The sequence below is a fragment of the Tetrao urogallus genome (genome assembly GCF_951394365.1).
Source record: "Tetrao urogallus genome assembly, chromosome: Z".
Classification (NCBI taxonomy): Eukaryota; Metazoa; Chordata; class Aves; order Galliformes; family Phasianidae; genus Tetrao; species Tetrao urogallus.
The window spans coordinates 18512002-18530252 of NC_136816.1; the positions used below are offsets into that span (position 1 = coordinate 18512002).

The window sequence follows — 18251 nt, forward strand, 5'->3', positions numbered from 1 at the left end:
GTGGAGTGTCATGTCTCAGCTGGGAAGAGAGGGAGTGATGACCATACTTGCAAATCCTCCTGGTTAGATTAAGGAAAAATTAACACTCAAGTTCCAAACACAATCTTAGTTTTAATAAGAATCTCTATGCTACAATTACATTAAAATATTGGCACTCTTACAGTTCTGTCTATGCTGTGAGGCTAAACAACATGATTTTACAAGACATATAAGTAAGTCATGCATTACTCAGCAACTGCAAGAGAGAAAAAGAAAGAAGAGAGAGATAGGTCTCAAACACTTCAAGATGATCTGAATAAAGCAGATAGAATGAAAGAAGAGAAAGAATGAAGAAAGTGGAGAAAAAAGGAAGAAAAAAGAGTGTGAGAGAGAAAGAATGAGAATAAATAATTAAATGAGAGAGTATTCTGGAAGTCGCATCACTTATGACTATACTAAATCACTGCAAATAGGAAAATACCTGAAATCATAATTTCAGTATTTACAAGCCATTCTTCCCTACTCCATGAGGCTTAAAAAGCTGAATCAGTCCGGGATTCAAGGAATTGATCTGAAAGCTGCATAACTTGAAATGGCTCCTTGGTCTTTCTAGGATGTCTCATCTTAGCACAGGCCTCCACACTATGGCTCAAACATCTCAGAATTTATCTTGGGTCATTTTGTACATAACACGTGGAAAGTAAAGAAGAACAAGCAAGCATTCTTTCAGAGTAGAATTTATCCTAATATCCAACCTGAACCTCCCCTGGCAGCATGGGGGTTGGCCTCTTCTCCCAGGTAACAGTAACAGGAGGAGAGGGGATGGCCTCAAGTTGCACCAGCAGTGCTTCAGTTTGGATATTGAGAAGAATTTCTGTTCAGAAAGAGGGGTGCTGCAGTGGCACAGGCTGCCCAGGAAGGTGGTGCAGTCACCGTCCCTGCAGGTGTTCAAGAACCGTGTGGATGTGGCACTGAGTAATACTGTCAGTGGGCACGGTGGAGAGGGGCTGATGGTTAGACTTGGTGATCTGAGAGGTGTTTTACAACCCTAATGAATCTGTGATATCCAAGGGTGGAAGCAAGGGCCTGTTCCTGTCAGTAAACCCCTTTCTATGCAAGCAGGTCTCTCTGGCTCCCCTGCAGTGCTTCACCCTGCCATCCATGCTGTTGCCTTTGGGGCTGTCCCTATCCACTTAGAAGAGTCTCATTTGCCCTGCAAACTGGTGGCAGCCCAAAGGGTCCCTTGCCAAACAAAGCACAGATCTCTGTGAACTCAAGTGGTTTTAAAGACTGTTCACACTTAACACAAGGACTGGAGGGGTCTGATGAACAAAGACACGGTGAGGATCTCTTCTAACCTCAGTGCTTAATCATTAATTTGACTATTAATTTAATCTCTCACTAAGACCTTAGACATTTGCCCCTGGTGTGGAGCCCATCAGTATGACATGCCCCTGGCATACTGAAGGAGGCTGCTGCCTGAAGGGCTCATAATGGGAGGCTCACAATGGGACATGATGGGAGGAGTATGTGGGGACTCCTTAAAACATATTATGGGATACTTTTAGGGGATTGAGAGAACATACAAGAGTTACTGTGTGATGCTTAGGGGAAGAACTCAAAGCGGGGAAAAAGAACCATCAAGATTGCTTGGAAAGGAACGAATGTGGGAAAACAGAGGAAAAAGTGGATAATAAGGCCAGCTGAATGTAAATGTATGTTATGTTTGCCTTACTGCTGGCATCTAGACAGAGGTTTGTGTCCGTGTGTTCCTAGTGCTCTGAACAGCTGGATGAAGAACAGGACTGGGCTGCCAGAGTTGCCCACCGTTTCGCACGTGCTGTGTGTTTATGTGGGTGCCAGAAAATCTCTGCTTTCTTTATTAGTCTATGCAGTTGTGTGCAGCACGGCACTGTGCTGGTGTGTGCCTACCAGAAACACACTGTCTCCCCACTGGAAAGTCACGCTCCAGTGCTTCCTCATACAATAAATCATAAAATGGCTTGGGTTGGAAGAGACCTCAAAGATCATCTAGATCTAACCTCCCTGCCTCCTCATCCCTGTGGCCTCCACTGTGTTCACTAGTCAGTGCTACCCTGGGGAGCCCAGTCTGGGTGTAGGGCTCCCTCTAGTAACTGTGTTTACTATTTGGGCGGGAAGGACCTCTCTGACACACCGGCTGCCCATGCTCTGCAAGAGCGGCCCAAGCCATAATGGACCCCCAAAACTGCAGGGCCTCTCACTAATAGACGTCGGGATCCCTTGCTGCTCACCAGGATCCTAGAGCTGTTCTCTGCCTGTGGGCCCCATCTTGCAGCACAATCAGCCTGGAGCAGGGCTGCCACTCGCTCAAGCTCCAGGCTCTCCGAGAAGAAGTCTCCCCAGGTTCCTCCAAAGGGCTGCATCTGCTGCATCCTCTTATTCTATGACAGTGCAGTTGTGGAGACATATGTTTTAAGGAAAATTCCAAAAGAAGTGCCCCGAATTCTACTGGTAGCACCACACGGGAGAGTGGCGTAGTGGCATGCCCACTGCCTGCTCCAAGGGCTGGGACACAGTTTCAGTGTTCTGCTGGCTTATGTGGAGAACGTGGCTTTCTCCACAGAGAAGAAATATGGAGGTATACTATGTGAAATACAAGTAAGAGGAATTACTTTTTTGGTCGACTGACCAAAACTGAGGAACATACTGGTCTCCATTAACTGGGTGAACGCTGCTCTGACCAGTAAAGATGCTGAGTGGAAAAAGCTACTGTGTGCCAAAACTTCATTGCAGCAGAAAAGTCTGTCCTTGTGCATAGAGCACTCCTGAGGAAGCTGCAGGCTAGGGCTGATATCACACTGGAGCAGAGACTCGCTGAGAACTTGGGCTGCAGAGACCAGAACACTCAGGACAGCAGAAACTGTTCATGTTCCACTGCTGCTTCACTCATTTCTCTTCATCTGAGTGCTTTGGAGAAGATCAGCATGATGATCTTAGCAATCTTGGCATAATGATCATGACAAGGGCAGCAGGAATTAGGAGGGGAGGGGAGAAGCTAACTACTGTACAATGAGAACCTGTGTGAAAACATCTGCAATCTTAGATGAATTGACAAAACTTTGTTAAAAATAAGATCATTTTTTAGGTGATTTTTCAGTTCATCTGCCTGAGGTGAGAACCTACTCATTTCTTCCCTGCCTCAGCTTTGTATGCAGCCCAAGAGCTGGTAAAGAGTCAAAACAGAATTTAATTCACTCGAGTCGAGAGAGTCGAACACAAAGGTCAGGGAGAAGAAAACTGATGATTTTGAAGCCAAAAGCACCGTTTTCTGGAGGTATTATCTGTACTCGTGTTAACACCTCATAGAATTGTGGTCAAAATTTCTCATTCCTATCCTGAAGACTGAGATAACAGTTTTTCCAAGCCATTTGTTTCCTCTTGGATTATGTTATGAATATTTTTCAGTTTCAGAGAAAGGAGACAGTATGATTAATTAAGCAATCCAAAGAAATTCAGAATTAATACACAGACCAATTTAGACCCAAATGTTAGATACTGTCCCATAGATAGACTAGGAACAGCAAACAAAATTAGTAAGGAATGAAGGATACTGTGAATGTAACCAATAAATCCCCGATTGCTTTAAGATTCTGCACCCCAGAAGCACCTTCTCCCTAACCCCTCTCATCTCATCATTAACACCTTTGCCTTTGAGGCAAACCACCTAGATACACCTTCTATAGTAGCATTAGGAATTGCTTAGGATTTAACTAAGTAAACAGAGGCTTTAATAATCTCCATCCTGTTGCTAGGCAACAAGTTACCAGACAATTACTGAGAGTGATGACCATGGTATAAGCGTAGGACATGCCAAACACAAACTATTTTCAATATTCCATTGTGATGGTGTGCTTCCTACCCCAATGTCCTCCTCTGGCTTTCCCTGCAGCTGCAGTGTGATTTCCATCCATCATGTCCACAAGTTAAATGAAAAACAATTTATCTAAAACACTGAATTTTCAAGCTCATAAGAGGTCACAGTGAATGATGCTCCAGACCCAGCAGACAGGTGAACAGCACAGCACAGCGAGAACTCTTGAATTTTTACTGTCATACAGTCCAAAACAAAATTTCACTAGTCATCAGGATGGCCTATTATTAATATAGGTGCCATGTATAAATACCAGAAAATTGTTTTTTAGAGACTTGCTGAAATACAATATGAAAACCATCTAAGTAATCCTTATAAATGTGCTGTCACTGACCTAGGGCTTAAAAGCATTTTAATTTCAGATTTTCAGCAAACAGTGAATCTCTCCATGAGCTCCTCTTTTGCTATACCTCTAACATATTTAAATCAAATCCTAATGGTTGCTAACATGGACAAAAACATGAGGGAAAAAATAAAAGTAAAGACTGATGATCAGTCTTTCCTTTATCCTGATGATAAGGATACCTATCAGTGTCTATCTTCCTGACAGGAGCAAGGAAAATGCGGTCAGGAGTGTGTGGTGGCTACATATGACACTAAGAGGAAGGTGATGTAGACATACCTGGTATCCCTCTGGTACCTTAGCCCACTGAGCTTTGCCCCTGCTCATGGTTTACAACTCTCCGAACTACAAAACATGACCAAACCTTCAGTGCAGCAGCCACCAACCTGGTTTACCAATTAAATGTTAATAAAAAGAAATGCAATATTTTAGCAGTAAATGAACTCTGTAGAAGATTTATTACTTTGTCAGTCCATTACTGTTTCTCATCCAGTGCCTGAAGTACAGAAATGCAGATGGAAATCTATCACAGTTAATGACTGCACTCAAGAAGAAAATATTGCCTTTGATAAAAATGCTGTCTAGGTAACAAAGCAAAACAAAAAAAAAAGCCAACAAAAAAGCAAAAAAGTCTCTTACCTGAGATATCTGTATGAATTATTTAATTATATGTTTGATACACAAGGAACAAAACAAAACTTATGGCTAACGAGCTCTGCTGAACAGCAACAAGACATCTTGCATATTTTTAAGATGCCATAGTCTAAGAAGCTAAAAAAGAAATCACATGTGCAAAATATTTTTTCAGTGCCTGTGATCAGCTGCTTCATACCTACATCAAGAACCACCTTTTGAAATTCAAATTGCATTTATGTGTATGCAATTATTTTAATTAAACCAAAAACATTGAACAGTTAGGCCTTTTTTCGAGTTTCTATGATCAAATCACTTAGTGTTTGGGGTTTTTTTTTTGTCTACACTCACTGCCTTTACTAGTGCCTTCTTCCTACATGTTTATTATATAGATATGTGAAACAAAAATCTCTCATTGTCAGTGTCTTGGAATAAAAGAAACCACATTCACATTTACAAATAGATACAAATTTCTGATTTAGGGTTAGCGTAACCCTTATATAAGGCTACAAGATTTGGGGGGGGGGCAGCATTTAATGAACTTTTGCTTCTTCATCTTCCAAGTCAATGAAAAGAGCCAGACATAAAAAACTGATGAAAAAAAGCCAGAAGCTCAAGAATGACTTAATATGAGACATAGTGTTCATCTTTTTACCAAAGAGAGTATCTTTCTTTAAAACTCAAGAAAGTTCATTTAAATCTAGCCTCCAAATTCATTAAAGAATTGGGAAAAAAAAATCAGTGTTAGATATCTTTCCAAGTTACATATTAAAAATACAACTCGATATTTGGCATATAGCAAAACTGACTGTCATGTGATAATTGCAAATCAGTTATTCAGGCATCGTCGTAATGACAGCTAAAGAACAGAATTATCTATGATAAGATAAAACAGTTTATTTCAGTTCAGCATTTTTAAAGCAAACTGTAACACGGGACAAGCCCTTCAAGCCCTGTGTGGAACTGGCTAAAATACACAACACTGTTCTTCACACTCTGCACAACAATTTGAAACCACTGTCGTCCTTCTTCCATTCCAGAGACACACAAGGCATTGCAGTACAGAACTGTGTACTACACACTTATTTTCAGTCTTGCACCTTCTGAGAGTGGTTCTGGTCCATGGCTGTAAAGAACAAGCAGACAGCGGCTGTGATGAACACATGCACTCCCTCGTAAAGCAGCTTTGGCGAGAAGACGCTCCATATGAACAGGTGGTACCGCAGGCCTGTTACCAAAACGATGTAGATGGCAACTGGGATGGAACGCATCAGCGCATAGCAGAAACACCCATGACCCACTGCTGCAGAATTCCTGCAAGAAAAAGCAGAGGAGCTCATTCTCAGGCAAAACACATCCTGATTCATTCACTCTTTATATTCACAAATCTCCACTTTGTGTTAGAAAACTGATTACTGGTGCAGTGATGAAACTAGGAATGCTTTTCTTTACCACCTCTATATATCCTGCTGTGTGTTAATGATGTTTAGTGTTTGCAGTAGTTCACCTCAGATGTAGAAGTTTCTTTGTTTTAACACACTTTGTTCTAATTGTTTAAGACTCCATTAAGTAGTTTCAAGACAGCTTCATCTCTTGTTGGCCTTCCAGTGCCCTTCCACAAGGTCTGCCTGTCAAGGCAGAAAAGAAAGACTTAAGCACCCCTCCACAAAGCTGCCTACCCGTACAGTAGATGATCAGATGGAGCCAGCTCTCCTCATAAAGAGCACAAAAAGTGTCAGAGCGCACTGCTGCCCACAACCAGAAACATATAGAGCAATATAAAAATTGTGCTATCAAAAACCTTTGCAAGACCAGCTTAACCACCCTCCAGAGAACACTGTGTTCTTCGGCTCACATGACCAATATACTATGTTCCTGTCAAAGGAGATTAGCTAGGGCCACATCATTACAAGGGATGGCCATCCCACATCAACCTACATGGGCCAAATATGCCACACTGAGGTATTCTTGTGGTTGATGGGAGTCAGGTAGAAATGGAAGTGAAATGGTTTTCTGCACTTCAACCGTTCTCCCTCTTCTAAGGTGCCAACATCTTGGCAATGGTACCAGGTTGGCATGTGTCCCCTTTCTCCAAACCACATCTGCTGTGACTAACTCACAGCAAGTTCAGATGCTTACCTGTTCAGACAAAGGGAAGGAACAAAGCTTTTTCACAGGATTAATGCACACAACATTTTTCTTCCCCCAGCAAAGTATTTTACTTCATCAGTCCACAAAAGAACACATTGGCAAAAAGTGGAAATGATTTACACTGAAATTCTTGTCTGAGAATCTTTCTGCTCCTCCCCGTTTCTAATTACGATCTTGTTCCAAATAATAAAAATTTGAGATGACTAGCACTTCTGTGAGATGCAAATTAGTCACTTATAACTAAGCAAGCAACAGAATGCAGTATTTTACATGAACCACTGAACTTATTATTCCTTAAATCAAAATAATTAAGATACAGTCCTGTTTTCCAGTGAAATCAAGAGTAAAATTCCCAAGGCTTTCAGTGGAAGGAAGAACTGAACAGATCATGAAAGCAGAGCTGAAAAATGAACTCAGAACAGCAGGAGCAAATGACTGCAAAGCATGCATTCATTTCACAGATAACCATTTTCCTTGCTGCTTAGCCAAAGGGACTGGGGAGTGAATATGGCTCCTTCCTTCTTCTGCATAACTACTTTAGTCTTCAGTGAGCTTGTACAGATAACTAGCTTTATGATTAATAAGTGACTTTGCTGACAAAGAGTAAATAAGCTGCATTTCACTCAGTCTTAGCTGTTTTCATGTCGCTATGAGTAAAAGCACTATTTAGTAGTTAGATAATACAACTAAATAAACAAAGGAAATGTTTTTTTGAGTGAGATATGCAAACAGGAAATTTTAAAATCCATTTCTTAGAATTAAAAAAAAAAAAAGCATTTGATCAAACCTAGATGAAGGCTATTGGTGGTTGTGGCTTTTCCATTTATTAAGTTCCACAATAGGATTTTCAATGGAATTGTAAAAGAGAGAAGTTATACATCTAGGTCTTATCAGAACCCTGCTTCTTAAATGTAATTTTCAATTCATATATTTTTCCCAATTCATGCTTACCTAATAACACTGTTAGTACTCCACTGAGAGAAAGCTCCTAATTACAAATCAATTATGACTTTGTGGCATTTTTAGTGGCTCCTTTTAAAATCATAAAGAAATTGGTTCTAAGGTTATTTTGAATGGAATTTACTTTTTTGACTCAAAAATTAGGCAGATAAAATATTTCAGATACTCACATTTCATACTGGAACAAGAGCTCACAAATAATCTTGATCATTAACATTTAAATTCTCTAATTTTGGATTATGATTACTAGCAAGCAATCCCCAAGTCAGTAAGTGAATGCTACTGTTCTTTCTCTAGTTTGATGCAGTAAAAATAATGAACCACTTACTGCTTGGATAATACATTTACTTGCAAAAGGTCTCAGCACTCAATTAATCTCTGAACAAAACACAGTCACCTACCTGCAGAGGGAAATCTCAGGATGGTTTCACAGTACCATGCAGCAGAGCTATTTAGAGAAGGCAACAGAAGCAAACTGTTTCCAAGTTAAACTGTTAGTGAGGTTCAAGAGCGAGATAATTAGGTAGCAGCTGGCATGGCAAGTCACAGGCCCGATGTCACACTGGAATTTCTGAGCACAAGCAGTTAGTACTACTCTGCTACCCTGCTGCTAAAGCAACACTTTAGTTCTTCTTAGGACTGCACCTGGTGCTTCTGCTGGGCACCCACTTTGCTGAACATCTAAGTGTCACGGCTTTATCAGCTCCTTCTCCTCTTTACACACACACAGAGTGGCAGCAGGGTATGTAGAGGGCTTAGCAAGGCTACAAGGAAATCAGTGCCCAGGAACCAGGCTGTGGCTACTAATGTGACCAAGGCAATCCAGTTATTTCAGCTGGATTCTGTTACTCCAGAAGAGCCACTAGGAGAGCAGAGAAGGATGGCTGCAGAAGGGCATGCACCTGCCCTACCATTTGGCAGCTAGATTAGCCAGTAATGAATACTCTGGTAATTCCTCTGTGCTTCCAGAGTGAAAATAAAAGCAGGAAGCAGGACGCATCTAAAGCATCAACCTGTAATTTCTCCATACTGAAATGTCTCTGCAGCAGTTAGTTCCTTTTCATATTTGAAGAAGAGCAGAAAGAGAGGGATATAAATTAGATATACTAATCCCATGTTCTAATAGAACCAGTTCAACGTCTAGACATACATAGTGCAGGAGGTTTGTTGCTCTGTTGCAAGCCCAACCACTAATACAGAGCTCATTTAGCAAGCTTAATTGAAGAGGCTGACAATGCGTACCCAAATTTCATATAAGATTGATGCTCGAAACTGTTAGATCTATAAAAACAAATGCTTTCAGAGACTTAGCTCACATAACAATACAGATTGACATTATCAATCTTTCTGTATATTGACTGCAAACAGTAAATATAGTCTAGAGCATGTAATGGCTTCCAACAAAATCCCTTTCTTTTAATTGAACATTTATTAAACAGAAAAAGATCGCCAAGGAATTATACTAACGTTTTTCCTGCTTCTTTGTATCTCCTAAATAATGATTGCCAATGTACTGCCAACAAATCTTTCACCTCTCAATCCCTGTGTCTAACATACTATTAAAATGGGTTATATAAGGTCTGTAAAATGAAAAAATATGGTGTCAAAATCACGAAAGAAAAAGCACTCCTCTTAGAAAAGCACGTTTCCCATTTATACAGAATATCTGGCAGATGGAACCACATAGTTTTAAATAAAGCTAAAAAGCTCCACAGGCAGCCCTATGAATGCTTCCACAGGAATTCAGAAACGCATTACTCTACACTGTTTTCATATTTGACCACAAAATTAAATAGACATTTTAGGAAAATGCACACATATCAGTGAGGAATACCACAGTGTTATCACTGAGATGGAGAATGTATGTCGGGAGGGTTCACTAAGAATACTTTCAGCAGAAGTCAAACCCCAGCATTTCTGTCCTTCCATCTCCTGTGTTCTGGCTGCACTTCACTGCGTCGATTACCTCTCACTGGGGATACTGAATATGCATATTTGTAGGTAATTTTTACTGTATTGGATTTTTTATTATACTAGTGTTATTTTCTGGTCTTCCTGCAGTTTCACATTACAAGATCTCTGCTCAGTGCTCTCTGAGAAACAGTTGGAACTCTGTTAACCTGTCTTCTACATATTAGTTAAAGGTTTGAGCCAGAAATAAACTCCACAGCACTCCACCTGTCATTTGAATACAGAGTATCTATAATCCCTAAGAGTTCCAAGTTCTAACCAAATACCCATTAGTTTTGCAAGCAAGAACAAATGTGCCATGTTTCTCCCATATGCCCTACTCTCATCTAGTATGATTCTGGGCCAGGACTGAATAGCAACTCTTAGGGCAAGACACCAAGTGTCCCTTAATAAAGCCTACAAATTCCTTCTAAAAATTGACCAAACAGTCTTGAAAGATGCCCACTTTCCCCGTTCATGCCTTGCATGTGCTCATTTCCCCACATACTGATTCTTCATAAAGGAATGGACTTCTTTTGAACTTCACTGGCTCAGACTCTACCTTCCCTTAGAGGAAAGAGAAAGCACTTCACTAGCACAAATATCCATGTCAGTTTCAGGGTTGCAGTCAAAGAGATAGCTAACCAGTACTCTAGACAGCACTGCAACACAATCCTCATTTCTACAACACAAAAAAGCCACTCCTTTCCAACAGTTATCTTCGGCTCTCCAATCCCCCTTTCTCCATTTAAGCTGTGACAGCCAATGATGAATCCCATCCCTCCTTTAAGAGGGAGTCACATGAAACTGAGTGCTCTGCTTGATATGTCTTCTCTGTCACAGTACTTCTGTGGTGTGTGTGCATCTAGTGACTGTATGTGCCTGTTGCCATGCCTCAAATTTCCCCATCAACCTCTACTCAGGTCAATCCTTAGGAAGTGTTAACATGTTCAGCTTCAAGAAAACCAACAAAGTTAAATCAGACTGCTCTTGTTGTCACAGGTTCAGACTTTAAAGCAATAAGGTATAAGCAAATAATTAAAATTCCTAACAAGCAAAACAAAACTCCTGATTATTTTGAAGCTCAACATTAGTCAATTTTCTGCAAGTATCCTCCCAAAATCCACTTAGCATTTCTGAAGACTCCCAGTAGAAAAGAGCCTGAAGCATTTTACATCAGCATCACACAAGCAGGGAACAAGAAGGAAATTTTTAGCTTGATTTTCTGTTAAGGTGCACCTTCAGGCTTTCCTGTCCCCTTTGTAAACAAACAGCTCTTTATCATCTCAGCTGAACGTGTAAACAAGCATTCCATCCAAAGACTGTTCCAGACAGGCAGGCTATGCAGAGACTTAAAATAGTTTGTTACCGTGTTACTTAATTGAATTCAGACTGACCAGTTTAGAATATACTGTCCAACAGGGTAAATGAACAGTGGCACAAGGCATTTCTAGGGAGAGGAGGCACAAATTATTTAATACTCACTCTTTCGCACAGAGGACAGAGTCAGCTCTTTCTTGTATTTTTCCATTACAGTAGCTATTTTTAATCTTGTGGCTTAACTAATATAACAGCTCCCTCCTTAAATTACTCCTGCTGCCCCAATAACAACAAACACATTTGAGAAGAACTTATGTACTTTAAGAAGCAGTATGAGAAAAGTAGATAGGAAAATCCTGGATGAAAGCAGAAGGAGAGCATCCCACGTACAGTCCTATCCACAGCTGCCTGAGCCAAGAAGTCCATTTTTGTTGGCCACAGCACAAAGACTGAAAACTAATGGTAAAAAAAAAAAACAACCAAAAAAAACCAACCAAAAAAAAAAAACCTGCAGCCAGAATAGAAAAAAATTCTGCTCAAATATAAGCAAAAATTCTCTTACTTTTTATAGTTAATGTTTCCTGCTGACCAAACGCTGTGCATCAGACCAGAAGGGAATGTCACTTCTGAGAAGCTCTACAAGTACAACTGCTTCAGCAAGCAGTGCTCAGCTGATGTTATGCAGATATGGAAGCCAGTATAATTCTTTGCAGGTTGTCACTGTACTCTGGAATTTGTATCGTCGGTGAAAGGAAATTCAGCCAAGACTTCTAACCATCAGCAGCCAGCACAACAAAGGAGAAACCTTCAATAACACGGAATAGAGCGGACCACTGCATACGTCAGCAGATGTGGTCCAGAAGCAGAAGCTGCAATTAGCCGTCTTGGCTTACCACGGTCAACATCCATGCATTCCCACACCTCCTGCATGCTACTGATAGACACATCTGAAAGCCTCTAAACCTCTAAAAGAGAAATGGAGCACTAAGTGTTGGCAGCTAGAACCATGAACAACAATGGACTGAGGATTTTCTAAATTCCAAATCATATCATTTTCATTTGCCATATTCTTTCATGTATTACTTCTACAGCACGTATGACTGGATCATTAGACAATGTGGATAAGTAACTAGCACACTGAAGACAAAAGCATAAGCATTTCCAAAATAATTCATTTTAATTCTACCCACAAATGAGTAGTATACATCCTTGTTCTCCAGTGACTACAAAGGAAGTTTATCCACTTGTAGTTTTATCTTAGATCTGCCACAGTTAATTCTAATATTTCAATATAAAAGCTGAAATCTGTTTTGAACTTGGATTTCAAGGCACTTTCCAAACATGATCTACTTAAAGAAAGACATGAAAAATGTTCTTTCCTTTTTGCTTTGTTCTGAACATTGTTTCACTCATCCTATCCACCTGAGAATTAATAAGAACAAAATTTTAATACTTGTCTTATTAGAAGAACAAATAATTCTTCAGAACAACTATCAGACGCAGTAACAACTCGAGATTATCTCATGGAAGAAACTCAAGAAAAATGAGGGAAATGCAGTAAGATGCTATGTGCAGTCTGTTTACAAGTTTCTTGAATCCTGCCAGACTGACCATGCTTCGTAACATTAAGCTTTGTTAAGGACTATAAGGACATGCTCTGAGCTCAAATCCCTAAGTATCACAGAGTACTGTGATAGAATTTTGGCTGCTCATATCCCATGCATTTGACAAGCAAAATCATATCAGCTAGCAAAGAACACTGGACCAGAAGGAAACAACCATGCTGACCTGTCACACATATGTGCCAAGTAAAACTGGTCAGAGAAGAAGAAAAGAACTCAAAGCCTTTCTGCCATATGGCTTCATGTAAATGGCAGCAAGCATAAATTGTATTTTCTTAAAGAACCTCATCACATTACTTAAAGCAAAGACCTGACAGTGTTATTCATAAGGTTGATTTCTCTTTTCACAATACCTAACAACAATAACCTGACACACATGTAGCTTAAAACCTCAACACGATTGTAAGCGTAGGCTGCTGTCTGAATTCTTGCAATATGATTTAAAATTTCAGCAAATCTCCAGCAATGTGCGAATATACAAACTCAGGAAAAATAGCAAGGCAAGACCATGAACAACAGCTAATGTACAGCTTACATCTGAAAACATTTCTATGTAAGAGGAAATGTACAAATATGGCCCCCTACTTCAGGAAGCACCCTTCTGGATGACAACATTTCTGCCTCAGCAGTAATATAAACCACCGAGAATCCAGCAGCATCACACAGCCCCTGCTAATCGTAGGGAAGAAATAAAATTGGTACTATGCTTCAGCAGAATATTTCTATTTCTGAATTATGAGGAAGAAATGTCCAAAGTACTGAAAAGAGAGATGAATACAGCTTCCAACTTTCTTCAGCTTTCTCTTTGGTGCAACATGCAGTAGACTCCTCTGCATAGCCTCATTATTCCTTGTAGAGCAAGGAGACATACTCCTGGGATTATGCAACTATGTCACTATTAAGCCTGAGTATCACACGTTCTTTTCCTTTGGCAAGTTTACAGGAGTGTTGGAGTTATGAATAATTTGCATGAAGTTGAATAATTAAAAACAATGCTCAACAGTAACATAAAGATTGTAGGGCCACACACTCTCTCCTGCAAGCAGAACGGAGTACTGCAGGATCTGTAAACCCACACTCTAGCATTTCTGAAAATGATGAGACAGTTTTAATACCACGGAGCACAAAAGCAAGAGTAAACAGAAATTTATTCAATTAGGCAAGAAATTAGGTGCCAGAGCTCTCTGATTTTGGAGGAAGATGCTATACTCATTACAGACATTGTTCTTCAACAGACTCAAACTGAGCAGAATGCAGGAAAATAGCAAGGGATTTTTCACACCGTAGCTTTGGTGATACTGTAAAGCTCTCACCTTGGGGTCCAATAAAAAAATGCGGAGTACAGAGGACACGACTCTTTGAAATGTGAATATGCTCAGTGATGAAGGAACATGAAGAAACAGCTCTGAAGAGATCCGAACATCATCTGATGGACAGAAGGAAAAAAAGAAATGGGAACAGAAGGAATAAGAGTGATAGCGGGGAAATGGAGTTGGGAAGAGTGAGGGGAACAAGAAACAGCTATCTGAACAGCTTTCAGAGGGAATAACAGAGACCAGACAGGAGGAGAGGAGGGAAAGGGGAGGAATAGAGAATGTGCATGGCGAGAACTGCATGTACAAGGGAGGAGGGCTGTGGAAGTGAGAGAGAGGAGGGAGAAACTTGTGCAATGGCAGGAGGGGGAGAGGCAATATGGAGAGTTGGTGAGAGAGAAAAGAGAAAGAGGAAAGAGAAAGGAAAGAGGAAGAAAAAGGAAAGAAGCACACTGGGCATAGAAGTGTGAAGAGGAACAAAGGGAAGAGCATGAAGGAGGGATGGACTGGCAGAGTGAGTGGGAAGGGAGAGAAATGATTGGGAGGGAGTGAAGAGACAAAGGTGGAGCGCAGAAAGAAGCGAGGGAAAGGCAAACAAGGAGCAAAGAAGGAAAGGGGAAGGCAGGCATGAAGAAAGAAGTGCAGGGAAGGAGAAAAGAGACAGAAGGCAAACAAGAGGATATGAGGACATAGGAAAATATGAGGAAAAGGAAAAAAGATGCAGAAAGAATGAATGAGCAAGGTAAAAAATAGCGAAGAGTAAGCAAGAAGAGAGGTTTGGAAAAGAGCACAGACAGACCATTGAGGCAAAGACAGAAATAGAAGCAGACTAAAGAAAGCAATGTGTGGCTAATAGGGGGAAAAAGCAAATAGCGTCAGGCACACGGAAATAAAAGCAAAGGTAAGACAGCAAGCAAACAATGGTAGAAACAGAGGGGAAAAGAAGAGTGAAAAGAACAGGGGGCAGAAGGCAGTGGTAGGGACAGTGAGGAAGGGGATGAGAGTCTGAGAAAGAACAGGAAAGAAGGGAAGTGAGTCCAGGAAAGGATGATTAGGAGAGACAGTAACAGGGAGGGAAACACAACGAGGGGTAAATAGGAGGAATAACAGCAAGACAAAGGAAAAAGCAGTGAATGGGAAAGAGCACAAGTGAGCAGTGGATCATGGCAGAAAGAATGAATGAATGGCAAAGAGTGTGAGGCAAAGGAAAAGCAAATGCATAAGCAAAAACATGCAACAGAGGGAAAGAGCTAGTAAGGGAAAGAGGGAAACAGCTAGTAGAGGGAGGGAGAGGGAGAAAGAAGTGCATGCAAGTAAAAGAGAAGCTCCAGAACTCAAGAAAAAAGTAGAGAGAAAAAGGGACAACTGAGAAAATTGTAAGAGAGTAAGAGGGAGAGAACAAGGTGGTGTGAAAAAGCATGCAAGAGAAAGGAAATGTATATGCAAGATCCAGAGAGAAAAAGCTTAACAGTGAGGGTATACTGGCTCTGGCTGGGGTGGAGTCAACTCTTCATAGCTCGTATGCTGTTTTGAATTTATGACTAAAAAAGTGTTGACATTATGTCAGTATTTCTATGTTTCACATGCTGCCCCTCAGCCAGGGATGCATGAGTGCACAAGAAGTTGGGGTAGGCAAAGCCAGAACAGCCAGCCCAGACTGACCAAAGGAACATTCCATGCTATATGACACACTCAGCAATAAAAGCTGAGAGGTAAGAAGTGGTTCTATTTAGGGAAAGCTCTAGAGAGCGAGGAATAGCATGTAAGCACATGAGAAAAGGGGAGGGCCCCAAAGCAAGACAAATGGAAAGAACATGACAGAGAGAAAGGAAAGACGACTGAAAGAGAAAGGGACTGTGTTTGCATGACAGAGAGAAAAAAAATTTCCTCCTTATTCCTTCCAAGATAAGGAGGAGAAGCATGAAAGTGAGGGAAACTGCATGCAGTCTAGAAGGCAAGCAGACATGAGAGAGAGGTGACAACAGCACATGCAAGAGAGAAGGAAAGCATGCAAAAAAGTGCATGCAAGAGGGCAAAAACAATATGCAGACAAAGCCTGAGACAGAGAAAGTGTGTAAAATGGGTGATAAGTAAGAGTGCACAGAAAGGAAAGTCCAAGGCAGTCAAAGCAAAAGGAGAGAGAAAAATGCATGTGAGAAACAGGGAAAATGGAGAGGCAAGAAAACAGGCAAGGGATAAACAGAATGCACAAAGAAACAGAAGGCAGAGGGTAAAACTGCCAGAGGGAGAAAGGTAAAGGGTAACAGACAGGGACAGTGTCACAAGAACGGGAAAGGAAGCCTGCATATGTGAGAACATGAGATGGACTTGCGGCATATGCACATACAGAGCAAAATTAACTGGGTGATGGCACATGAGAGAAAGAGGAAGAGCAAGGCACAGAAAGAACAGGGAAGTACACGTATGGGAGAGTAAGAGAGGAGGACATGTGGGAACGTCCATGTGACAGAGAATGAGTGCATGAGAAATGAGCAAAAGGAAAAGCGTCAGTGCAAGGAAAGTCATGCAAGAAAGAGAGAAGGCACAGGAAAAAGATATAAGCCATGAGAGAGAATGTATGAAAGAAGAAGATGGTATGCAGACACAAAAGAGAAAAATTGTGACAGATCGGGCAGAAAATTGCACAGAAGAGAGAGCAAGCATGCAAGATAGGGCTAGTATGCAAGAGATGGCAAGTATGCAAGAGACAGCAAAGACTGAGCATGTAGGGGGGAGGAAAAGACTAAGAAAGAGGAAGGGAGAAATCCATGAGGGAGTGGGAAGAGCAAGCACCAGAGAAAAATGGTATGAGGCATTTGAAGAGGAAGAGCATCCTCTCCTTCCATCATGGAGAGGGAAGCTGCACTACAGAGGGAAAGCATGTGGCTGAAGGAATGCAGTGAAGGTGGGGGAACATGCACAAGAGGGAAGAGAAAAGCATGAGGATGAAAAGGCGCATAAGAGCAAAAGTGAAATGGGAGAACCCATAGGAGAAAGGGGATGCGTATGACAGAGGGAAACCAAGCAGAACAAAGGGGAAAAGTATGTGAGAGAAAGAGTGGAAGGACATGGAAGAGGACATGGAAGCTTAAGGGTAATAAACTGTAGCAAGAGAGGAAAAGCATATATAAGAAGGGTTATCATGCAAGTCTTGGGGCAAGGGAAAGCTCACTAAGGAAGAAGGGAAAGTGTAAGGGAATGAGTGCAAGAGAGAGGGACCATACGCAGGACAACACAAGCAAGAAAGGGAAGGGGCTGCATGAGAAAAAAAGTGTTCAATAGTCAGAACACATAAACGGAAGGAAAGTGAAGGAGTGAGGGGTTTGCATGAAGGATGGAAACCTGCTGATGTGAGAGAGAGGAAGCATACAGTACAAAGAGATGGAAAGTGTGTGTGCAAGAGAGAGGAAAACTTGAGGCTGTGAGAAGGAAAGGAACATGAGAGAGAAGAAAGAGGGAGGCTGCATCTGTGAATAAGAAAAAAGTGTGCAAGAAAGAGCAAGGGAAACCATTTGACAGATGGAGAAAAGCACATGCAAAAAATAAAAGCATGCATGAGAGAAAAAGCATGCTAGAAGTGGGGAGCTTGCATGAAAAGGAAAACATGAGAAAATGAGAAGTGAGAAAACGTGCAAGAAAGAGAAAATGAGCGAGTTTTCATGGAGGAGGAAAAGTGAAAGCAGGAGTTAACTTCTGTGAGAAGCAAAATGTGCGAGAGAGTGCACAAGAAAAGGGAAACGCTTGAGTGGGAAAAGGCATGTTAGAGAAGGATGGGATGCAGCAGAGATTGTAGTTAGCACATGAAAAAAGGGAAAGAATACATAAGAAGGAAAGCACGATACTTTCCTGAGGGAAAAGGGAGGCCATGTTAGGAAAGAATGGTGGAGTGTGCAAAAAATGAGAGAGGGGAAATGTGGTGACAGAGGGAACGCCAAACAAAGAGAGCGAACATAAGCATGAGAGAAGAGGGGGAAGTGTGCCAAGAACTCCAAAGTGAGGGAAGCCCAAGATATGTACAATAGTGAGTGAAGGAAAATAAGAGAGAGGTACAGAGAAAAAAACACAAA

The 18251-nt window shown here is 41.1% G+C and overlaps 1 protein-coding gene across 2 annotated transcripts in view; it reads right to left on the bottom strand.

The window, feature by feature from the left end:
• Positions 1-5956: 5956 nt before the first annotated feature.
• The window catches only part of PIGG (phosphatidylinositol glycan anchor biosynthesis class G (EMM blood group)), a gene marked incomplete at both ends in the record, with an annotated part of 82441 nt that continues 70146 nt past the window's right edge, over positions 5957-18251 (bottom strand). For both annotated transcript variants that reach the window (XM_079548350.1, XM_079548351.1), the window contains one exon: positions 5957-6182. In XM_079548350.1, coding sequence (XP_079404476.1) covers positions 5957-6182 — 226 coding nt within the window. The remainder of the gene's footprint in view (positions 6183-18251) is intronic.